A 25298-nucleotide genomic window follows, 5' to 3' on the forward strand; every position below is an offset into this window, starting at 1 on the left:
CCTGAACCCACTGTCCAGAGGCTGCTGTGAAATACACAGGGAAGCTGTTGGGATTCCTGTCCCTGTCCCTGGCTCAGAGCTCTGCTTCCCGGATCAGCCTGTGGCTGGCAGGTATGTGGGAAATGAGAAGACCCTGCCCTGCTCCGTCCCCTAGGGGGACAAGGAGCTCTCACCTTCTCCCATCCCCCAAAGCCTCCTGGCTGCTCTGAGCAGGGTGAGGGTGAGACTCTGCTACTCTGTCACCCCCCAGAGCTTCCATTTATTTATCCTTCCTCCTGTGTGACTAGTGGGATTGTGGCTGGGGCAGCAGGTGCTGAGTGGGGGACTCTTGTTGTTTCAGATGCCGGTGACCTTCGAGGAGGTGGCTGTTTATTTCACCCAGGGGCAGGGGGCTCTGCTGGACCCCGCTCAGAGAGCCCTCTACAGGGACGTCATGCAGGAGAACTACAAGATGGTGACTTCACTGGGTAAGGGATTCTCGTCCCCTTGGTTATTGGAAGCCATGGGGTCTGTGTGTCTGAATCTGGTCAGGTTATTCCCTGGTCAGTTGGATTGGGGGGACTAGGTCCTAGAGTCCACAGCTGCAGCATGAGAGAGACTTTCATCTTCATACCCCCTCTAGTGGGATAGAAATGTCAGAGCATAACAGTTGCATACTGGGTCAGACTATGGTCCATCTAGCACTGTATCCTGTCTCTGACAGTGGCCAGTACCAGAGGTTCATGGGGTGTGTTCAGAACAGGGCAATTATGGAGTGACCCACACTTGTCTTCCAGTCATGGCTTTTGTTAGCCAGATGTTCGCCATCACTCCAAGCATGGGGTTGCATCCCTGACCATCTTGGCTAATAGCCCTAGCTGGACCTATTCTCCGTGAAGTTTTCCAGTTTGTTTTTTAACCCAGTTATACTTTTGGACATCACAACATCCATCAACAATGAGTTCCACAGGCTAACTGCATTGTGTGAAGAAAGAACTTCCTCTTGTATGTATTAATCCTACTGCCTATTATTTAATCGGGTATCCCCTGGTTTTGTGTTGTATAAAAGGGTAAATAACATTTCTCTATTCAGTTTTTGCACATCACTCATAATTGTATAGACCTCTGTCAGATCCCCCCTTAGTCATCTTTTTTGAAACTAAAGAGCCCTAATCTGTTTAGTCTCCCCTCATATGGAAGCCATTCCATACCCTTGATTATCTTTGTTGCCCTTCTCTGAACCTTTTCCAGTTCCTCACTATACCTTTTTTGAGGTGGAGAGACCAGAACTGGGCACAGCATTCCAGCATTACTTTTCTAATAGTTCCTAACATACTGTTAGACTTTTTTACTACTGCTGCAGATTGAGCAGAAGTTTTCAGAGAACTATCCACGGTGATTCCAAGATCTCTTTCTTGAGTGGAAACAGCTAATTTAGAACATACACTGAAGAAAATAATCCTAACTATACATATTCAGTGTGCACTACTTTGCTCTTATGAAGCTTGAATTTCATCAGCCATTTTGGTGCCTAGTCTCATGGTTCAGTGAGATCCTTCTGTAACTCCTCACAGTCTGCTTTAGACTCATCTGTCTTGAACAATTTTGTATCATTTGCAAATTTTGTCACTTCACTGTTCATCCCTTTGCCCAGATCATTAATGAATCTGTTGAATAACAGAGGTCCCAGTACAGATTCTTTGTGGGCCCCACTATTCACCTCTCTCCTTTGTGAAAACTGACCATTTATTCTGACTTTTTGTTTCCTATCTTTCAACGAGTGACTGATCCATGAGCAGACCTTCCCTCTTATTGCATGACTCTTAGGGTACGTCTACACTACCCGCTGGATCGGCGGGTAGTGATCGATCTATTGGGGATTGATTTATTGTGTGTAGTGTAGACGCGATAAATTGATCCCTGATCACTCTCCCGTCAACTGCTGAACTCCAGCAGTGCGAGAGGCAGAAGCAAAATCAACGGGGCAGCCGCGGCCGTTGATCCAGCGCCGCGAGGACATGAAGTAAGTAATTTTAATTTGATCTAAGATACATCGACTTCAGCTACGCTATTCTTGTAGCTGAAGTTGTGTATCTTAGATCAATTCTGCCACCCCCCCACTCAATGTAGACCAGGCCTCAGTTTCCTTAATAGCCTCGGTAAGGAACTTTATTAAAGGGTTTCTGAAAGACCAAGTACACTGTGTCAACTGGATCGCCCTTGTCCACATGCTTGTTGACTCCCTCAAAGAATTCTAATAGATTAGTGAGGCATTATTTCCCTTTACAAAAGCTGTGTCGACTCTTCCCCAACATATCGTGTTCATCTATGTGTCAGATGATTCTGTTCTTTACTATAGTTTTCAATCAATTTGCCCAGTACTGACGTTAGACTTACCTGCCTGTAATTGCTAGGATCACCTATGGAGTCCTTGCAAATGACATTGCATAGCTTTCTTCTGGTACAGAGACTGAGGTTACATGCTTCAATCAGTAGCTCTGCAATTTCATATTTTAGTTCCTTCAGAACTCTTGGGCGAATACCACCTGAGCCTGGTTCCTTATTACTGTTTAATTTATCAGTTTGGTCTAAACCGTCTTCTGGGATAAATATGGACTTCAAAGATGTCCCCCCAAAAGAATAACTCTGAGGTGGGTGTCTCCCACACATCCTCTGCAGTGAAGACCGATGCAAAGAATGTATTTAGCTTCCCTACAATGGCCTTGTTTTCCTTGAGTCTTTGTCACCTAGTGGCCCCACTGCCTGTTTGGCAGTCTTCCTCCTTCAGATGTCCTTAAAAACAAAATCACTGTTAATTTTTGCGTCTTTAGCAAGTTGTTTCTCAAATTCTTTCTTGGCCTGCCATATTTTACTTTTAGAATTAACTTACCAGAGTTTGCACTCCTTCCTGTTATCCTTACTAGGAGTCCCAAATTTGAAAGGATGCTTTTTTGCCTCTAATGGCCTCTGTTACTCTGCTGTTTAGCCAGGGTGGCATTCTTTTGGTCCTCCCACTGTCTGTTTTGATTTGGGGTAGACACTTGGTCTGAGCCTCCGTTATGGTGATTTTAAGTAGTCTCCCTGTTGTCTGCAAGCATTTTACCCTGGGGAACTGCTCTTTTTAATTTCTGTCTAATTAGTATCCTCATTCTTGTGTGGTTTCCCTTGTTAAAGTTAAATGTTATTATGGTGGGTCCACATGCTTGTTGACTCCCTCAAAGAATTCCAATAGATCGGTGAGGCGTGATTTCCCTTTACAAAAGATGTGTTGACTCTTTCCTAATATATTGTGTTCATCTGTGGATCTGATAATTGTGTTCTTTATGTAGTTTCAACTAGTTTGCCCGGTACTGAAGTTAGACTTTTGGGGGCTTTCCCGCCTACAAGGATATTAAATTTAATAAATTACAGATCATTTTTACTGAATGGTTCAGCTAGAGTTACCTCTTGGACCAGATCCTGTCCTCCACTTAGGACTAAATCAAGAATTGCTTCTCCCCTGGTGGGTTCAAGGACTAGCTGCTCCAAGAAGCAGTAATTTATGGTGTCTAGAAATTTTATCTCTGAATCATGGTGACATTTACCTGAGGATAGATGAAATCACCCATTATTTTTACATTTTCTACTGTTGTAGCCTCTCTGACCTCCCTTAGCATACCACAATCACTGTCACTATCCTGGTCATGAGGTCAATAGCATATTCCTACTGCTATACTCTTAATATTCAAGCATGGGATTCCTATCCATAATTTACAATTTGATTCATTTTAGTTTTTCACCCTATTTGACTCTGGTTTTTTAATTTATCATATAATAGCACCACTGCCCCACCAGCGTGACCTACTCTGTCATGGCTGTATATTTTGTACCCTGGTATTACTGTGTCCCATTGATTATCCTCATTCCACTGAGATTCTGCAATGCCTGTTATATCAATAAGCTCATTTAACCCATGCCCTCAAATTCAGCCATCTTAGTATTTGTAGATTTCTAGCATTTGTATACAAGCACTTGTCCATTTTCTCAATAGGCTTGCCTTCACGTGTTCTGTGTCAATCGGGGACGCCCTTTTGTGTAACTGTTCCTCTCCAGCTTTCCCCTGTACTTTACCAACTCCTTCCCTAGCCTCGATACTAGGATATAGAGCTACCCCTTTAATAAATTCATCTCTAAAGGATGTCTTCACCTAATCCAAGGCTCGCCCCTGACCTTAGTTTAAAAACCCCTCTACACATTTTTTAATTTGACATGCCAGCAGTCTAGTTTCATTTTGGTTTAGTGGGAGCCCATCCCTCCTGTAGAGTCTCCTCCTGCCACCAAAAGTTCTCTGGTTCCTAATAAACCTAAATATCTCCTTCCTACTCCATCGTCTCGTCCATGCATTGAAACTGTTATCGAAATATCGGGTCTTCCTGAAGCTGTCTCGATCTAGAGGAATGCTGAAAAAGGCATTATACAGATTTATTACTGAATAACGAGCAGTACCTGCTGGAATGGCAGTCAGGATTGTATGAGGGTTAGGTACCACATTGTGTCTAGCCTGAACAACTTTATTTACTGCACGTAAGTCCTGGACAAATCAGTATACCGGTTTTCCCTTTGGATCCAGGTCAGGTTTTCTAACAGGCAGGATGGGATGTTGAAGGGGGACTTAATGCGAACCAACACTCCCAACCCTAGGAATGTGTTGATAAGATTCCGGAGGCCCAACAGAGCTTCTTGGGGGATGGGATACTGATGAATTCGAGGAATGTCAATGTCTGGCTTCAGGGTTATTTATACCGGTTCTATCCGGAGAGTGCCCAAGTCTGCCTTTGAAGTGCCCCACAGGGAGGCATATACCTCTTGTCTGAGTTGTTCAGGCAGGTTCATCGGGCCCGCAGGCAGAATCGGTTCCTCGGTAGCCTGGGTTAATGCGGCACATAGCTGGGCGAGTCGATTCTGAGGCAACCAAAGAATGATTTTATTATCTGAAAAGAAAATTTGAGCATGTAATTTACACAGCAGGTCTCTGCCCAGAAGGTTAACTGGGGAATTAGGAGCTAGCAAAAATGCATGGGAGGCTGAGACACCAGAGATTTCTACAGTAGCCTCCTGCAATACAGGACACTCAAATGGCTTTCCGCCTATATTCATTACCGGAATGCTTTTATTTGTAAAGTTTGTTTTTTTTTGGCTTAGCAGTAACAGTGGAAAGGGCAGCCTCTGAGTCCAAAAGACAAGAATAAGTGGTTCCTTCCAAAGTTAAACGGACCTGGGGGTCTGTGGAGGAACATATATAAGTGGTAAAGTCATTTGAATAGGTAACAAGTGGACCCCCAGGTCGCCATTATTTCTTACTATTGACAGCGTCTGTTCTTACCACAGCCATCTGGTGTTGAGGTTGGGGCTGTCGTCCGGTACGTCGTTTTGGGCACTCTCTTTTCCAGTGACCAAGCTGCTTACAGTATTGACATATTTCATTAGCGCAGCTTGGGGGCCCCCCTTGATCCTCTTTCAGTTGCCACTTGGGGGGTCTCCGCCTCCCTCCTTGTCTCTTACTCCCAGCATTTACAAGGGCTGCTAGCATCCTCACCTGTTTGGTCTCTTGTACTTTATTTTTTGTATGATACACACAGGTGGCCACGCTTACCAGTTCCTCCAGGGATTTTCCCTCCGCGCCCTCGAGCTGCAGCAACCGCTTATTAATGTCCAGGGCTGACTGAGAGATAAAAATGAGCCTGACCGTGGACTGTGTGTCTGCAGCCTTGGGGTCTATGTTAGTATAAGTACAAAATGCTTTAGAAAGTCTCTCATAAAAGTCGGAGGGACTGGATTTGTACCTTCTTCAAGCGACGTTGAGCCTCATCGTCCCACAAAAACCAATAGTCCATTTGACCTGGCGCCTGATTCTCCAATATCAGGTGCAAAAGGGGTTAAATGAGTCGGAATATCAAAGGAGCCAAACTCGGGCCATGCAGTTCCCAGGGCTGGCCAATCCTGGGTGCAAAATTGTAAAAAGCGCTTCTTTGACATCCCTTTTTGAACACCGGGCAGGGGCCATTTACTTAACATATAATCCAAAGAGCTATCTTTAGAGGGTTTACCCAGAGACCCACCCGTCTGTCTCCTGACGCTCAAACAGAGAATTACACAGAGAACAGAGGGAATTATGGTCTAATTCAGAATTTTTTACTTCTATTACACTGACCACTACAGGGGATGGGGCAGAAGGATCCCAATTCGACCTCAGAGATTCATTGCACGCTGTGGCTTCCACCCTGAGGAATTATGAACGAGAGGTTTAGTTCTGCCTACACACCTAACGCCCAAATGTATACAGCAGAAAAACAGTAACCGGTTAACCAAAACAGAACAGAACCAGATAGTGTTTTCTTATCCTATTAGGGCTCACCTTATTGGAGCACGAACCCCAGGGGCCGCGGTGAAATGAGGAAGAGGGGTTAAGCAACCCAGTGGCGCCGCTCCTAGTTCGCCGCAGCCATCCAGAATCCGATGTCCGAGCTAGGAGAGTCCCATCTGGGTCTCCAGAAACTGTTACCGAAATATCAGGTCTGCCTAGCTGAGAGCCAATAACAGTCTGACAGGGATAAGGAAAAGATGCTTTATTTTGCAGAAGAAAAGAGAGCCCTGTACCTTGGTACAAAAGACTCTATTTCATACAAATTTTACAAGCCTTTTATGCACTTTTAGACAAAGACCCTTGTGTGTTAACACTTGATTGGTAGGTGTCAAACCCTGCACTTTTGTTATCTGGTTAGTAAAAACTGGTTTGAAGCAAGTTTTCTCTGCTTTGAGGCAGAAGAGAAAAGATAGTTCAAAAGTTCAGGTTACTGTGTACGTGAGGCTTCTGCTTTCCCCTACTGGCTGCTTGTAAGCTGTTAAGGGGGGCTACCAGTAACTTTTACAAGACCCTGCAGTTCTGCCTGTCTTCTTGGCCTTGTGCGTGTAACTGGAAGCATTTCAGAGAATACTACCATGGAGATCCTGGACTTTAATCCCTTACCTAGCAGACTAACTTTGGCCTCCAGGAACACTGTCCTATCTTTCCTTGTGTCATTGATACCTACATGTACCACGACCATCAGCTTCTCCCCAGCACTACTTGTAAGGCTCTCTAGATGTCTTGTGAGAACTACTACCTTTGCATCTAGTGGGCAATGCACCATGCGGTTCTCCTAGTTGTCACAAACCCATCTATATTTCTAATATTCAAACTCCCCATTACTATTACCTGTCTCTTCCTAATAACTCCGGTCACCCATCCATCGGTATCCTCAGTGTCTGAGGATATCATGATATCATCTGGAAGGTGAGTCCCAACTGTGGGATCGTTTCCCTCAGTTCCAGCATGGTGCTTTCAAGCCCCAAGACTTTCATCTTCCTCAACAGCACAGGGCCTGTTGGACTGGAGGTGGGACTGCTCTACAGTGTCCCTAAAAGTCTTCTCTTTGTACCTCTCTATCTCCCTTTGCTCCTCCAGTTAAGGCGCTCTAGCCTCCACACGCTGTGCTTTGTCTGTAAGGGCAGTGAGCTGCTTGTATCGCATGCACATATTCACCAGCTGCCCATGAGGCAGGTAAATTACACGTTGCACTCTAATGGATATGCTACTTCATCCTATCTCTCCAGCTTTCAAGGGGGCAGAAGCCGTGTATTGTCCTGCCTGTATTACTTCTCACTCACACACAGAATCCTGGTTCTCCTCCCTTCCTGGGACTAGCGCCATCCATGGGGAGGGCTCTGGGCTCTGCAGATTTGGAAATAGGCAGGAGTTTAAAACAGCAGAGCTGTGTGCACGTCAGCAAGTCCCCCAGAGCGCACAGATCCTGGGAACTCTTAGTGAGAGTCAATTCCCCCCACCTCCCCATATGTCTGCCTCTCCCAAAGAGGCTCAATGACCATGTCCCCGTTTGTTCAGATTCCACATTCCACTCCCCCGCTCCAGCACAGCGCAGGGCCAGGTTAAAATCAGGGAATGCCCTTTGTGACAGATACTCTACCAATACTCCTTGCATCCTGATCATGTTTGATTTCACCCCCTGAGCAGGATTTCCCATTCCCAAACCTGACCTGATCGCCCAACTGGAACGAGGGGAAGAGCCGTGGGTCCCGGATCTCCAGGCCGATGAGGAAAGGGAGAGCCCGAGAGGCACCCGCACAGGTGAGGAGTCAAGGAAACTGACACAGAAACATCCAGGGAGTGAAGGAAAAAGCTGGGACTCCCAAAATGTGCTGTGAGTGAGAGCTCTCTGTTTTTCCCCATCTCACCCAGGTCAGGGCTGCAGTCAGCAGGTGTCGTAGCATCAAGACAAATGTCAGTCACGGCTTCCAAGCCATCCTGTTAGCTGTTCAGAATTTCCTCCCTGACTTCACTTCCCTGGGAGTTTTGGGGTGGGATGTGGAGGCTGTATCCAATGTCTCCATCTCCTCAACAGTCACTGTGTTGTGTTTTCCCTCGGTGCTATTCCCCTTTCTGTTCTTTCTACCAGCCCAGACAATGACTCCTCTCTGGATTCTCTCTCTCCCAGCAGGTGATATGACAGTGAGTAAGAACAAGGAGGAAATTCAGCAGCAGGAAGGTCCTGAGCAAGTGAAACTGCAGGAGATGTTTTTGAGAAGAGCTGAAGGGAATTTTTCCCAGTGCTTGGAACAGGGCAAAGCCTGGGGAAATCGGTGCAGGTCTGAGAGCCAGCTGAGAAACTACTTCATTTTTTGGGTGGATGAATCCATTCAATATGGGGGAGGATGCAAAGATCCCAAGGAAACCACAGCCCCACAAACATATCACCAGGAAGAGAAACCCTATAAACGCCTAGAGAATAGGAAAAGATTCAGTGTGAGTAGAAATCTTGTTACATGTTGGAGAAACCACTCCAGCGAGAAACCCTATAAATGCTTGGACTGTGGGAAAACCTTCAGTAAGAACTCAGACCTTATTAAACACAGAAGAATGCACACAGGGGAACGACCTTATAAATGCCTGGACTGTGGGAAAACCTTCACTCAGAGCTCACATCTTATTACACACCAGAGGTTACACACAGGAGAGAGACCTTATAAATGCCTTGAGTGCGGGAAAGGATTCAACGTGAGATCAAACCTTATTAAACATCAGCGAAACCACACGGGAGGGAAACCACATATTTGCTTGGATTGCGGGAAATGTTTCAATCACAGCTCCTACCTTATTACGCATCAGAGATTGCACACAGGAGAGAGACCCTATAAATGTCTTGAGTGTGGGAAAAGTTTCAATCAGAGCTCTAGTCTTATCACACATCTGAGAACCCACACAGGAAATAAACCCTATCAGTGCCTCAACTGTGGGAAAAGCTTCAATGTGAGATCACAACTTATTATTCATCAGAGAATCCACACAGGCGAGAGACCTCATAAATGCTTGGACTGTGGCAAAAGCTTCAGTCACAGCTCACACCTTACTAAGCATCTGCGAATTCACACAGGAGAGAGACCCTATAAATGTCTTGAGTGTGGGAAAACTTTCAATCAGAGCTCACACCTTATTATGCATCAGAGAACCCACACGGGAGAGAGACATTATAAGTGCCTCGAATGTGGGAAAAGTTTTGTTCGGAGATCAGCCCTTATTACGCATCAGCGAATCCATACAGGAGAGAAACCCCATATATGTTTGGACTGCGGGAAAAGTTTTAGTCAGAGATCAGCCCTTATTAGACATCAGAGAATCCATACGGGAGAGAAACCTCATACATGCCTCAACTGTGGCAAAAGATTCATTCAGAGATCACACCTTATCACACATCAGACAATCCACAAGGGAGAGAAAACCCATAAATGTTTGGACTGCGGGAAAAGCTTCAATAACAGCTCCTACCTCACCAAACATCGGAGAATCCACAAGGGTGAGACACTCTAGAAACACTTCAATGGTAGAAAAGATTCAGTGGGAGCTCTCACATTTTTATACATCAAAGAATTCCCACAAGAAAAGACTTTTAAAAAGACTTTTAATAAAATTAGTACCTAAAACGCGTGAAAACAAGAAAAAGAAATGACAGATTCGAGCCTGTAGAAGAGTTGAAAGTCACTGAGCGGAGAGTGGATGCGGTTCCAGGGTTCCTAGCCAATTGCTCGTTAGGAGCACAATTAGAATTGCCCCTCACTAACATTAAAATCTCACTTCTCCAACAGTGTGATAAAAGAGCACCAAAGCTCAGAAAAATCCCACACACCTGGTCTTTCCCTACAGTAGCAGCACAGACTGTCTGGGATCCTGCTGCAGCAGGTAGAAAGTACTTGTGGCACCTTAGAGACTAACAAATTTATTTGAGCATAAGCTTTCGTGGGCTAAAACCCACTTCATCGGATGCATGCAGTGGAAAATACAGTAGGAGATATCTATCTATCTATCTATATAGATAATATATAGATATACACACAGAGAATATGAAACAATGGGTGTTACCATACACATTATAACAGTGGTCCCCAACCTTTCTGTGGCCAGTAGCACGTTCATGTTTTCAGAAGAGTGTGGCGGGCGCCAACAATTTTTCAAGGCTTATTTTGTACTTGCACATTAAATAATATGAAAAACATCATATTTAATATTACATAATATATGAATCCAGAGAGAAGCTGGAGACAAGCCGCAAGGACAGAGAACACCGGCACCCGCAGCCCCGGAGTTCTCTGTCCTCAGCAGGCGTGGGGCCGCGACTTCTCCCCAGCTTAAGCCCCTGGCCCCTGACTGCCCCCCAGGACCTTCTGCCCCTTATCCAACCCTACCCCTCCCCACCTCCTTACCATGCCGCTCAGAGCACCAGGACTGGCAGCCATGCTGTCCTGCCGGAGCCAGCCACACCGCCGTGCAGTCTAGAGCACCAAGGCAGGCCAGCAGATCTTGCAGCCGCACTGCCCAGTAGGAGCTCGCAGCCCCGCCATCCAGAGCACTGGCAGGGCAGTGAGCTAAGGCTGCGGGGGAGGGGGGCAGTAGGGGAGGGGCCACCTCTGATTTAGATGGGAAATGCTTCCGGGACGGGACAATCTCTCCATGTATATGTACAGTGCCTGGCACCGGGGGGCCATGATCTCAGGCACAGTCCCTAGGTGCTACTCTCATGTAGACCACAGTAACCCCCTGTAACATCACAGGACCGTTCATTATCTATAAATGGGCCCAGAGGAGCGCAGGGTAGTCAGGTCGGCTAGCTTCCTCGACAAACTGCAGCTCATGCCTGGCTTGAATTTGGCTCTGCATTCACCAACAGATGATATGGCAAAGTGGTAAAAGACTCAGGTTGGGGGCCTGCCGACCCTGTCTCTATCCATATGACTTCAGTGGGTGCTGACTGACACAGAGAGACTTGTCCGAGCACCGCCAGCTGCATAGTCTTGCTGTGACATTGCCTGCCCCAGCAACAATAATACATTCTTGTGTTCCTGTCGAAAGCAGCATGTCTAATGGTTAGAGCAGGAACGGGCTGGGATTCAGGACATCTGTTCCTGGATTTGCCACTTGGGTGAGTCACTTTGCCACCTGTCAAATGGGAGAATCGATCGGGACTTGCGAACGTGCTGTCGACCTACCGAAAGCCCTCAGACAGACACGTGCAATGTTGGGATGGGATTTAAAGCACAATTTGCATCCAGGAGAGCTGCCTCATGGTGCCTTAGCAGGCACCAAGCGTGATGCTGGAACAAGGTCAGCAGAGAACATTCTACTGATGAAGCATGTGGGGCGTATGGGTGTGTCAGAGTAGCGCTAAATGCCTTCTCGACTATCTGGAGGGGCCAGATCCCCAGGCTCTGTTGACTTCAAGGGATGTACGCCAATTTACACCAGCTGGGCTCTGGCCCTCGGTCCCTGCATTTGAGTGACTCAGAACTTTCCCAGTGTTTCCCTCCGACTCTGACATTTGCTTTGTCTCAGTTCCAGAGCGGATTGGTGGTTCTTTTTTTGCCAAGTGGGCTCCGGTGTTCTTGGTCCCAGGCAGGTGCAGGACCACGGCTTAAGCCGGAGAGAAGCCGCGGCCCCGCGCCTGCCAGGAACCAAGAACAGCAACGCCTGCAGCCCCAGAGTTGTCTGTCCCCGGCAGGCATGGAGCCACAGCTTCTCTCCCCTGCTGGGCACTAGGCGTGCCCCGCGCCTGCCAGGAACAGAGAACACCGCGCCCGCAGCCTGAGTTCTCTGTCCCCATCAGATGTGAGGCCACGGCTTCTCTCCCCTACTGGGCACTAGGCGGGCACGCATAAATGCCCCGGCGGGTGCCATGGTGCCCACGGGCACCGTGTTGGGGACCACTGCATTATAACAAGAGTAATCTGTTAAGGTGAGCTATTACCAGCGGGGGGGGGGGGAACCTTTTTGTAGTGGTAATCAAAATGGTCCATCTCCAGCAGTTGACAAGAAGGTGTGAGGAGCAGTGGGGGGGGGGGGGGGAATAAACATGGGGAAATAGTTTTACTTTGTGTAATGACCCATCCACTCCCAGTCTTTATTCAAGCCTAATTTAATGGTGTCCAGTTTGCAAATTAATTCCAATTCAGCAGTCTGCCATTGGAGTCTGTTTTTGAAGTTTTTTTGTTGTAATATTGCGACTTTTAGGTCTGTAATCAAGTGACCAGGGAGATTGATGTGTTCTCCAACTGGTTTTTGAATGTTACAATTCTTGACGTCTGATTTGTGTCATTTATGCTTTTGCGTAGAGACTGTCCAGTTTGGGCAATGTACATAGCACATTGGTAAATGTGCAGTTGAACAAGCCCCTGATGGCTTAGCTGATGTGATTAGGTCCTATGATGGTGTCTCTTGAATAGATATGTGGACAGAATTGGCAAGGGGCTTTGTTGCACGGATAGATTCCTGGGTTAGTGTTTTTGTTGTGTGGTGTGGTTGCTGGTGAGTATTTGCTTCAGGTTGGGGGCTGTCTGTAAGCAGGGACTGGCCTGTCTCCCAAGACCTGTGAGAGTGATAGATCACCCTTCAGGATAGGCTGTAGATCCCTGATGATGCGCTGGAGAGGTTTTAGTTGGGGGCTGAAGGTGAAGTGTATTTTCCACTGCATGCATCCAATGAAGTAAGTTTTAGCCCACGAAAGCTTATGCTCAGATAAATTTGTTAGTCTCTAAGGTGCCACAAGTACTCCTGTTCTTTTTGCTGATACAGACTAACATGGCTACTACTCTGAAATCTGTCATTATGCTGCAGCAGGGTCCGTCTCCCAGCAGCTCACTGGGCATCTGGTAGGGTGTGCCTGATTGATTGCACTTCCTGATTGGTGAAGGGGTGGAACTAGCTACTTCCTGACCCAGCAGCAGCTGGGGCTCACTGGAAGCTCAATGCGTTCCACGCTTGCAGCTGCATTTGGTCCTGCTTCTTGCTTTCTGCTTCTCACCAGTCTGCTCTTGGGCCCAGCTTCCTACTTCAGTTCCTGTCCTTCTCCATCTTTGCAACCCTTGGCTCTGCTTCCTGAATATGCTTCTGGCTCACCCATTGACTCTGGCTTTCAGCTTTTGATCCCTGCCTTTCACCCTTGGCTCTGTGATGGATGTAGGGAACAGATATGCCTTTGAATGATTAATAGTTACTGGTTCTTTCTGGCCCTCAGAAAAATAGAAAAGGCCACCTTTGTTTATCCCAAAATAGGATCCACCTAAGAAGTAAAGACAACAAAAAAATGGTTCATATTATATGACACACCTTGTCTAAGAACCCGTAGATCAGCCAAGGTTGGGATTTCCTCTCCCCAAGAATAGAAACTAAAATGTCTAAATCAGAGTACTGTTAATCAGCTAGGCAAGAATATCTCATTATCTGCTTATGTATATACCTCTTTCTCCCTCCCAGCCTAGCTAAAAAGAACTCTAAGTTACCAAACTATGGTTACACCCTGCTTGCCTTTGCAAAATGTTTTTGCCCCAAAGTATAAACTATACATTGTTTTCCTTGTAAATCAAATATACTGTGCATCATCTTTCATCCCAAATTAAAATCCACACGTGTTTGCGTTGTGATTGTGACTCAGATCTACAGCCTTCTGTAGGTGGAAAATGTCTCTTGTTCTGTTGTATGTCCTAAATAAGGTGAAATGCTTATGTACAATCAAAGAATGTATGGAGTATGTCCTCTAAATTTAGAAGAGTATAAAGGTTCTGTTGGGTTTCATTGTAAATGTTGCACTCTAAGAATTGTCTGGCACAAGGAAGAAGAAATGTAAAAAGATATAAACCAGGGTATCACTTTGGGATATTAAGAGAAATTGGTTAAAAGGGGGTGTCGCAATCGATAGAAGGGGCTAACGATGAAATACAATGCTTGAAATGAATCAAATGTATAAAACCTCTGATAAAAAAAAAGACTGAAGAAATTTGTGATACACTGACGCCACCTACTGGATACCAATAGAAGCAGCAAAGGGAAAAACCTAAGTGCTTACTTGACCTGAGTCCGATAGGAATGTGTGTGTGGCCCTTTTCTATAAGCCCTGAAATTACGGTATATAAACTGAAGTCGCCACATGCTGAAGAGAGTTGACTGAACCCAACAAGAAAGTGAAAATCCTAAGAACGACTCACTCCCGGACCAGATGTGGAAAGAACTCTTCCCCCAGCCCAGGATTATATGGATAAGAAGTGGTGAGATTTCATTTCAAGGATTGTATTTCACCTTCTGTTCTTTCATATAAATTACTGTGAGTTATCTTGCTGAGTCTGTGGTCTCTAATGAGACATCAAGTAACCATATTTTAACTTCTTTGTAAGCCCAAGCAAATTGGCCTGACAGATTGAAAAGAACTGCTTTTAGCAATTGTTTTTAATACTCTAAACTTGTCTCTTTCAGACCAGTCCAGTCAAACTGTATTAACCACATTCTTCAAAGTGCCTTGCAGACAAGTGCACCCTGGGAAGTGTGATAAATGTGTTAGGAATTTAGAATTGATGGTCACAAGTCAATGTAATCAGAAATCTTGGTACTTTGTTCCTTGATAGAACTGCTGAGCCTCAACGTTAGCCTGTGAGAATTGCTTGCAAGACTGTATTGTGTGTGTTGTATACACCTAGCACTTTGATTGTGTCTGCACTTTGGTGGCGAACTGCGGATTGTATATTGATGTGACTCTGGGTGAATTAATAAATTGTTGTTTGGTTGAGGATAAGCATGTGTCCTGATGTGAGAAACACAGTTCAACTTAAAAGTGGACCTGAAAAGGCCCCATCATTAAAACTAGTAAGCTAATGTTCCTGGGACTTAATACAAGGGATTATGTTGGATTCTATTATATCTAGGCCTAGTTTGTTAGGTTTCAGCTTTGAAATCTATCTGGCACCCTGGCAAATTCATAAATTGACTCCTTTTCATGCTTATGGCTCTGCTCTTGACGATGATCCCGGGTGCCCTGTGGTCCCGATTCTTGTCTCCAGCTTGATTTCACTCTACCCTCCTGGCCTGGCCATCCCCATGGTTCTGACCATTAGACACAACCACCCAAGAGAGAAAGATCGGAGACCTGATTGGCTGTAGGAAATTTCACGGCTTCCTGAATCAGTACGGGCTCCTGTTCATACTACGACCCCGTTCATTTCCCAGTGACCAGGCCCAAGTGGGGTTCGTTATCAACCTATTAGTGGGGAAAGCCCTAGTCTGGGTATTTCCTGCCCTAGAACTTCCAGCCCCTTGCTAGGGCATCTTGAGGAATTCAGCTGAGACATGTTGGCTGTCTTCAATGACCCAAATTGCACCCATTCTGCTGAGACCAGACTTCGGGACTTACACCAGGGGACTAGCCCTGTTACCAGGTGCGCTGTAGAATTCCAACCCTTAGCGGCTGGCACCAGATGGAATGAAGCAGCAGAACATTCCTATTTCCGATGCCAGGTAGAGCCCTCATCTGACCCAGTGGCTGTAGCCAAGCTGTGCATCACCATCGATCACCTGGCTGATTGCTGACTAGAAAGTCCAATTTTCAACCCGCACTGGCTGCCCAGCTTCAACCCTATTGTACTGTCATAGTAAAGAACCAGAAGTGAGCCACAGACGTATGCCTATGGGGAACTTGGGCACTTCATCCAGAGGTATCCCAATATGATTCATCTTCTGCCCTGGTCAGGAAAGCCCCCTTCTCTCAACCAGTACCCTAGCCCTGAAAAGTCAGCAAGCCACCACTGTCCAACTCCCTCTTATTTACAACATCCTGCCATGCCTGAGCCGAGGATTCCATGAAACTCAGGAGCCTCTGACATATTTTTGGACATAAATTTTGCTTGAATGTACAACATTCCCATGCCCTGAGAGCATCCAAGCATCAGTAGCAATCCCAGGAGCGGCCGGAGCATTGGCCATGGGGCAGCCCCAGAGACCATCAGAAGAGTGGTCTTTGGGGTCCTTTGAGCAGCGGGCCACTGGGGCCCATCCACCTTCACTGCTGGAGCAGGGCCCCCCCAGAGTAGCGGGGCCACAGGAGCAGAGGTTTAGTCATCACGAGTATTTATAGTAAAAGTCATGGACAGGTCATGGGCTTCCATGAATTTTTTTTATTGCCCGTGACCTATCTATGACTTTTACTAAAAATGCCCCGATTAAATATTACTTAAAGGAGAGTGCTCTCACCACTGGGCCATGGGATCATCCAACGTCGGGCTCCCTCAGTCTTTCCTGCTGAACATTGGGTGTCATTACAGAGTCCTTGGGAAAGGGGATGGGGCCCTCCCAGGCAGGTGCCCCAAACCCTGGGCTGCCGAGTCAGGCTCTTGCTCTGGCCTAGTGAACATCTCCAGCTGAGCTGGGCAAAGAGGGACCTTTGCTGAAGGTCTCTCCCCAGCACAGACTCTGCTCGGGGAGCAGCAGCTGTGCGGTTAGGGCTCCCAGAACCCGATGGAGGAGGCAGGAGCTTGTGACCCAGGCTGGAAAACAGAGAGAGATGGAGCCCAGCCTCCTCTCTCTGAGCAGGACCCAGATCCCTCTGGCCACAACAGCTACTGAATCAACTGCCCCCTACCCCTCTCTGCTGGACCCCTAACCCTGGAGGGATCCATTGTAGCTTGGGCTGAGCACAGCATGGGTGCCAGTCAGTGAGTGGTGCTGAAACCCTCATTCCCCCAGGAAAAATTTTCACCCTGGAGCCAACCCTAAGTGGGCAGAGCACCAAGACATCCTGAACCAGGCTGGCTGGAGCTTTGCTGCTGATATCCAGGCTCTGGATGGGGACCAGGACTCAGTGGCCATATGGGGGAGCCAGCTGGGTGAGGTGTAGTTGAGATTCCTTGGGGTAGGAGGCAGACATGGGGGGGTTGCCTTGAGCCACGGGGTCGGTGAATCTGGGCCTACAAATCATTGAATGAACCTGTTGCCATGGCACTGACAGCTCCAGGGCTGGTAGCCAGGGATGGGGGTGTGTGTACCAGTTTTGTACTCGAGGGACTTACACACTGAGTCAGATGGTGTCACCGAGAAACGTGTCCTGGGCAGCCTCTCTAGGACCAGGACCCGAACCCATCACCCTGTGTCCATGTAGACACTGGGGACTCCCTGTCTGGAACAACGCCCAGTCTCCATAGAAACCCCCTTTCTCCCCCTCCCCGGGAGCTGCCCGGCCCCTTTCTGCCCCCCCCCCCGATCCTGTGGTTTCTAGGCAGGGCACCTACATAGCGCTGGGAGCAGCTGCCCCTGCCAAGGGGCGGTGGGGCCCCAGGGGGCAGGGGGCTGCATTGAGCCGAGTTGATCGCTAGGACCCAGGAGCAGCCGGGAGGCGGCTCGGGGGCAGCGAGCGCTGGGCTCCGGCCCGGCAGCAGGAAGTGACTCGCAGCCGCTGCGGTGACTCTGGCTCCCAGGCTCCTGGCGAGATCCCCGAGCCCCGGCGGCTGGTGCTGGGAGCCCGGAGCCCTGGCTGCAGCCGGGAGAGGGGAATCTCCAGCAGGGCCCTTCCCGCTGCTCCCCAGGAGCCTCTCCAGGGCAGAGCCCCCAGCCCGGCGCTCGGAGGGAAGGTGAGAGAGACCCGCCCCCCCGGCCAGTCACCCCCAGGCTGCAGGGGGAGGTTTGGCCCCAGGCTGCTCCCAGCGGAGCTGGCTGCGATTCCCGCCCGGGGCCCGGGAAAGCTGCCGCCAGCCCCGGTGTGTGCGGGGCCGGGGGTGCAGATAAGAGGGCATTGAGAGGGAATAGGGAGGCGCAGGATGGAGGCAGGGGGGCGCTGAAAGGAGGATGGGGCGATGCAGGGCAATCGGGAGCCTTATGGGGCGGATGGGAACAGGGCTGCAGTAGAAGAAAACTCTCAGTGGTGAGGGGCACTGCAGAGCATATTGGCTGGGGAAGGGAGGGGTTGGAGAGAAGGAGAAGGGGAGATACAAGAGCAGCTCCCCCACCCCATAGGGCAGGAGAGGGTGAGGGGCTGCCCCACTCTGCAGCCAGAGGGGAATTATTTTACCGCAACTAGGCAATGATGCTTTGGGGGTTGGTGGAGGCTTCTGCCCAAGGGCTCAGAAGCACCAAGGCAAATATCCAGCCCCCTCCCCCTGCACACCCTGCTCTCGATGTATTATTGAGTGTTGGGGGCTGCCCAGGGCCCTGGTCTGATTTCTGGGCAGGATTCAGATCTCAGCCACACCGGTGTCTGACCAGAGTCACTGCTAGTTCTGGCAGGGGGTAAGTGCGGATGGGCCAGTGGGATCAGCCTCTGCCTGTCTGTCCCTGCCCCGGGTCTGTGTTGTTATAAAGTGACTAAGGGTTTTCCTAGCATGGCAGAGTCCAGAGCGTCTGTCTGCAGGGAGGGAGCCTGGGGGAAACTGGGGTATGATGTGGACTCAAGTCCGTTCTGTAACCTGCCCCTATCGCCCTGACAGGCTGAGGAATCAGGTCCACGTTTTGCTCCAGATCTGCCCATCATCCAGGGGACAGGGAAGAGAAATGGCTGTGATGGAGCCAGCTCAGGTAGGAGATTTTCAGGGAGCTGCAGGGGGGTTGTTGTCAGGGCCGACTCCAGCTTTTTTGCAGCTCCAACCGGTGAAGAAAAAAAAAGGAAAACCCGATTGAGCGGCCGCCGAAGAGGAAAGGGGAGTGAAGGACCCGCCGCTGAAGTGCCTCTGAAGACGAAGCAAGGCACCGAAGGACCCACCGCCAAAGTGCTGCCACAGCAGACCCGGACGTGCCACCCCAACAATGGACAGAGTGCCGCCCCTTTCTGTTGGCCGCCCCAGGCACCTGCTTCCTTCGCTGGTGCCTGGATCCGGCTCTGGTTGTTGTGGCGGGGGAGGAGCTAGAAACACACAGGGGAGGTGGAGTGGGGACACAAGGTGTTATAAACCTCCTGGGACACATTCAACTTGGAACCTGATGTTCTGAACAGGCCCCTTGACGAGGAGGCGGTAGGGGTGAACATTCCCCCATTTCTGAACCAGGAAACACCCCCCTGGGCAGGGCTGGGAAAACTGACCAGACTCCCAATGCTGGAGCCTGATCCCACTGGCCAGAGGCTGCTGTGAAATACACAGGGAAGCTGTCAGGATTCCTGTCCCCATCCCCGGCTCAGAGCTCTGGTTCCCGTATCAGCCTGTGGCTGGCAGGAGTGTGGGAAATGAGAAGACCCTGCCCTGTTCCGTGTGCTGGGGAGACAAGGAGCTCTCACCTTCTCCCCACCCCCTGGAGCTTCCTGGCTGCTCTGAGCAGGGTGGGAGTGGGATTCTGCTACTCTGGCTTTCCCAGAGCTTCCATTTTATTGACCTTTCTCCCCAACGAATTGTGGCTGGGGTAGCAGGTGCTGAGTGGGGGACTCTTGTTGTTTCAGATGCCGGTGACCTTCGAGGAAGTGGCTGTGTATTTCACCCAGGGGCAGGGGGCTCTGCTGGACCCCGCTCAGAGAGCCCTCTACAGGGATGTCATGCAAGAGAACTACGAGACGGTGACCTCACTGGGTAAGAGATTCCTGTCCCCTCAGTTATTAGAAACCGTGGGGTCTGCATGTCTGACTCTGGTCAGTTCTTCCCTGGTTAGTTGGATTGGGGGAGGAGGGTCACATAGTCCCCAGCTCTAGTGTGAGAGACTTTCATCTTCATATCCCCTCTAGTGGGATAGGGGAATCAGAAACGTAAGAACATAACACTTGCCTCAGTGTTCCCTCTCATTCCACTCAGAAGTGGGAAAAATTAATTTTGTTATGTGCACCAATATGGAGGTGACGTGTGACACATCTTGTGGCGGGAGTAGGGCCAAGGGGTTCAGAGTGTGGGAAGGGGCTCAGACCTGGGGCAGAGGGTGCAAAGCTATGAGGGCTCTGGCTGGGGGTGGAGGCCCTGGGGTTGGGCTAGGGATGAGGGGCTTAGGGCTAGGACAGAGGTTTGGGATGCAAGGGGGTGAGGACTCCGGCTGAGGTGCGGACTCCAGGGTGGGACCAGGAATTATGGAGTCACCCGCACCCGTTTTCCATTCCCAACTGCCGTTAGCCAGATGTTCACCATCACTCCAGGCATGGGGTTGAGTTCCTGACCATCTTGGCTAATAGCCCTAGCTGGACCTATTCTCCGTGAAGTTTTCTAGTTCTTTTTTGATGCAGCCAATGAAGTTGGTATTCACCCACGAAAGCTCATGCTCCAATACGTCTGTTAGTCTATAAGGTGCCACAGGACTCTTTGCTGCTTTTTTGAACCCAGTTATACTTTTTTGGCCATCACAACATCCATCAACAATGAGTTCCACAGGCTAACTCTGCATTGTGTGAAAAAATACTTCCTCTTGTGTGTATTAATCTAGTACAGAGGCTGAAGTTACAATCAATAGCTCTGCTATTTCATATTTTAGTTCCTTCAGAACTCTTGGGCGAATACCACCTGAACCTGGTTCCTTATTACTGTTTAATTTATCAGTTTGGTCTAAAACATCTTCTGGGATAAATATGGACTTCAAAGATGTCCCCCCAAAAGAATAACTCTGATATGAGTGTCTCCCTACACCTTCTGCAGTGAAGACCAATGCAAAAAATTCATTTATCTTCCCGACAGTGGCTTTGTTTTCATAGAGTCTTTGTCATCTAGTGGCCCCACTGCCTGTTCAGTAGGCTTCCTCTTTCACGTATCCTTAAAAAGAAAATTACTGTTAATTTTTGCATCTTTAGCAAGTTGTTTCTCTAATTCTTTCTTGGCCTTGTACTTTTATAATTAGCTTGCCTGAGTTTGCGCTCCTTTCTATTATCCCTACCAGGATTCCCAAATTTGGAAATGTGTTTTTTGCCTCTAATGGCCTCTGTTTCTCTGCTGTTTAGCCATGGTGGCATTTTTTTTGGTCCTCCTAGTGCGTTTTTAAGTAGTCTCCATGTTGCTTGCAGGCATTTTACCCTGGGGAGTGCGCTTTTTAATTTCTGTCTGTCTAGCATCTTCATTCTTGTGTAGTTTCCCTTGTTAAAGATAAATATGGGTCCACATTATTGTTGACACTCTCAAAGAATTCTAATAGATTGGTGAGGTGTGATTTCTCTTTACAAAAGCTATGTTGTCTCTTCCCCAACATACTATGTTCATCTATGTGTCTGTTAATTCTTTCCTTTACCATAATTTCAACCAATTTGCCCTGTACTGAAGTTAGACTTTTTGGTGTTTTCCTTCCTATAAGGATATTCAATTTAATTACATTACAGGTCACTTTTACTGAACGGTTCAGCTATAGTTACCACTTGGACCAGATCCTGTCCTCCACTTCGGACTAAATCAAGAATTGCCTCTCCACTGGCGGGCTTGAGGACTAGCTGCTCCAAGAAGCAATAATTTATGGCAGTGGTTCTCAAACATTTTTTCCGTGGACCATTTGAAAATTGCTGAAGGTTTCGGCGGACCATGTAATGATCTTTCCAAATGTTGATTGTACCATTAGCTATGGTAAAGCACTTTGGATAAAAGCGCTATATAAAAAAACCCTTATTAATAATTAACTATCTCTCTTATATGCATATTATCTGCACACAGCTCAGCTTTAAGACACTAAACAAATCTGTGAGTCAACTAGAAATAGTCATGCTCTCATTGCAAATATTACTGCAATATTTTCTGATACTGGAAAGGAGAGTAAAAGGCATTCGCTCAGGCTTGTGCAATTTCTCTGAAATGTCCACTCTAATTTGATTAATACTTCACCCACATAGAACATTAAAAATAAGTAACAACATGAGACAAAGAGCAAAAAAAAATCACAAACAAAGCAGTGACAACACTGAAAATACGAAGTAAAGTAAAATATCAAGTGGTTGATGATGGGTATTTTAAATGACTGTTTAGGAGCCACGCTGTGCAAATACAACAGAGCCCTGTAGAAACAGGCAAAGTTCTCCTGGTTGCACATGGTGTGCGTCACCAACTCAAAACCTCACAGTGGACTCATTGAGTTTTTATAGGCCCTAGAGCACGTTAACACATGGCTTGGAGTTTGCAGGCAGATATCTGCTTCAAAGAGCTTGCAAATAAGGTCTTGATCCTACAAAACACCTAGCAGCACCCCCACCAAACCTACTGCTGCTTAACTCCCATTGACTTGTAAGAGTCAATGGGAGTTCTCTTAGGCTTAGAGCAGTGGTTCCCAAACTTTAACAATACATTAACCCCTTTCACTAAAATGTCAAGTCTCATGAACCCCTCCTAAAAATGAATATTTCCAGGGATTTTCTCCCTTACCTGAGTATAAATTATAAAAGCAGTGATCTTGGAAATATAAAATTTGGTTTTACGACATGCTCATTACACACTATTTATTATTAATTATTATTTATCATTACGGTATTTTTATTACATTATGAAAATGGCAACACTCTTCCAAGATCTCACTTTTGTCGCTTGTATCACTTTGAATAAGCCTGTTATAAGACAAGGCTCCTATGTTTCATGAAAGAGTTTCAGATGTGAAACAGCATGAAGGTATTTAAGAAGCCAACTCAAAGAGTTCCTGCTACACAAACATTCAGGTCTTGAGCAGTCCAGGCAAACAACGCACGGTACAGCAAAGCTTAAACTTGTTCTTCATAATAATTTTAAAACAATACTAGCTGCCTATTTAATTTTATAAACGGTTTAAAAAAATAATTCTACTTCCCTTTCCATTTCTTATAAGGAGTCTTGAAGTTTAAATCTCAGTGTGATGGATGTGCTTGCTTTGATCTGCATAGCTCTTGGAAGTCCTCAGGGTTTCGGGCTGCTGGCTCTGTGCTGCCCGGGGTCCCTAGGGACAGCTCTGTCTGCCATTAAGGAACTGTTCCCTGAGAATCCCCTGTAACATTTCGTAATCCCCCAGGGGTTCACGAACCCCAGTTTAGGAACCACTGGCTTAAAGAGAACTATCTGCGGACCACCTGAATGAAGCTCACAATTTGACAACCTCTGATTTATGGTGTCTAGAAATTTCCTCTCTGAATCGCCCTGAGGTGACATTTATCCTGTCAGTAGGAGGATGGATGAACTCACCCTTTTTATTTTTACATTTTCTACTGCTGTAGCCTCTCTGACCTCCCTTAGCATATCACAGTCACTGTCACTATCCTGGTCAGGTGGTCAATAGCATATTCCTACCGCTATGCTCCTATTATTCAAGCATGCAATTTCTATGGCTCATTTACAGTTGGATTCATTTTAGATATTCACCCTATTTGACTCTGGTTATTTTAATTTATCATGTAATAGCACCACTGCCCCACCAGTGTGACCTACTCTATTGTTCCTATATATTTTGTACCCTTGTGTTACTGTGTCCCATTGTTTATCCTCATTCCACCGCTTTTCTGGAACACCTGTTATATCAATAACCTCATTTAACCCGGGCACTGTAGTTCAGCCATACTAGTATTTGTAGACTTCAAACATTTGTATGTAAGCATACTTATATATTTGTGCGTAAGCATTTGTACGTTTTCTCAATATGCTTGCCTTCGTGTGTTATGTTTCAATAGGACATTTTTGTGCATAACTGTTCCTCTCTAGCTCCGATCGATATTCTACCAATTCCTTCCCTAGCCTCAGTACTAGGATATAGAGTCACCCTGTCACTGTTCCCTCCCCACTCTGAACTTTAGGGTGTAGATGTGGAGACCCGCATGAAGACTCCCTAAGCTTATTTCTACCAGCTTAGGTTAAAAACTCTCCTATTCCTTGGATTAAGTAACACTGCCACCACTAAGTGATTTAAACAGATATTTAGGGAGGGCCACTTGGAGCCCTACCTTCCCCAAATATCCCCCCAAGCCCTGACATCCTTTTTCCTGGGCAGGCTTGAGAATAATCCCCCAAGCCCCTACACCCCCTTTCCTGGGGAGGCTTGAGAAAAATATCCTCACAAATTGGTACAGGTGAACACAGACCCAAACCCTTGGATCTTAAAACAATGAAAAATCAATCAAGTTCTTAAAAGAATTTTAATTAATGAAAAGGTAAAAGAATCACCTCTGTAAAATCGGGATGGTAAATAGTTTACAGAATAACAAAAGACTCAAGAGTATAGAGGATCTTCCCTCTAGGCAAAACCTTAAAGTTACAAATCCAGGGATAAGCCTCCCTCTAGACAAAACCTCCTTCTAGAGCAGGAAAATCACCAGCCAAAATAAAAGTAATTCCCTTATTATTACTTACTAATTCTAATGGAGTCAGATTGCTTGCCTTCTTGATCTGTCTCTGGCAAGCGCACAGAACAGACAGACAAAGAACAGACAAAACAAAGACTTTTCCCCCTCCCCAGATTTGAAAGTGTCTTGTCCCCTTATTGGCCTTTTTGGTCAGGTTCCAGCCAGGTTACCTGAGCTTCTTAATGCACTACAGGTAAAAGGATTTTGTGCTTCTGGCCAGGAGGGATTTTATATTACTGTATACAGAAAGATGGTTAGCCTTCTCTTTATATTTATGACACACCTCTTTAATAAATTCATCCTTAAGAGATGCTTCTGCCTGAACTGTTTCCTCCCCCGCACTTGTCCGCTTTTCCCCAGCCCTTAGTTTGAAAAACCCTCTACCACCGTTTTAATTTGACATGCCAGCAGTCTGGTTTCATTTTGGTTTAGTGGGAGCCCGTCCATTTTATACAGTCTCTTCCTTCCCCGGTTCATAATAAAGCTAAATCCCTCCTTCCTACGCCATCATCTGTTGAGACCCTGCAATTCTGCCTGTCTTCCTGGCCTTGCGCATGGAACTGGAAGGATTTCAGAGAATGAATTCTAATCTCTTACCTATCAGATTACCTTTGGCCTCTGTGAATCCTATCCTAACATTCCTTAGTGTCATTGATACCTACATGTACCATGACCAGCACTGCTTGTACGTCTCTCTAGATGTGTTGTCCCCCAGAGCACACAGATCCTGGGACATCTCCCCACATGTCTGCCTCT

At 47.2% G+C, this 25298-nt stretch overlaps 2 protein-coding genes across 10 annotated transcripts in view; both read left to right on the top strand.

The window, feature by feature from the left end:
* The window catches only part of LOC115640727 (zinc finger protein 420-like), a 168528-nt gene that overhangs the window by 3395 nt on the left and 139835 nt on the right, over positions 1–25298 (top strand). For 3 of the 5 annotated variants that reach the window (XM_030543644.1, XM_030543648.1, XM_030543652.1), the window contains exons 1-3: positions 17913–17946; positions 18799–18886; positions 19740–19866. In XM_030543644.1, coding sequence (XP_030399504.1) covers positions 18863–18886; positions 19740–19866 — 151 coding nt within the window. In that variant the 5' untranslated portion in view covers positions 17913–17946; positions 18799–18862. Of the gene's footprint in view, positions 1–17912; positions 17947–17996; positions 18073–18798; positions 18887–19739; positions 19867–25298 lie in introns of those variants that run through there. The other 2 variants (XM_030543646.1, XM_030543645.1) reach the window with 2 other exon arrangements.
* LOC115640769 (zinc finger protein 501-like) lies at positions 373–9962 on the top strand. 5 transcript variants are annotated; one of them, XM_030543751.1, is made up of 3 exons: positions 373–467; positions 8030–8143; positions 8511–9962. In XM_030543751.1, exons 1-3 carry the CDS (start codon positions 434–436, stop codon positions 9878–9880), a joined length of 1518 nt encoding a protein of 505 aa, XP_030399611.1. In that variant the 5' UTR covers positions 373–433; the 3' UTR covers positions 9881–9962. The 5 variants fall into 5 exon arrangements, with proteins under 5 accessions (XP_030399611.1, XP_030399612.1, XP_030399615.1 ...); XM_030543752.1 differs by having other exon boundaries at positions 8514–9962; XM_030543755.1 differs by lacking the exon at positions 373–467 and adding an exon at positions 1892–2002.

This window comes from Gopherus evgoodei, unplaced genomic scaffold, assembly GCF_007399415.2.
Source record: "Gopherus evgoodei ecotype Sinaloan lineage unplaced genomic scaffold, rGopEvg1_v1.p scaffold_32_arrow_ctg1, whole genome shotgun sequence".
Classification (NCBI taxonomy): domain Eukaryota; kingdom Metazoa; phylum Chordata; order Testudines; family Testudinidae; genus Gopherus; species Gopherus evgoodei.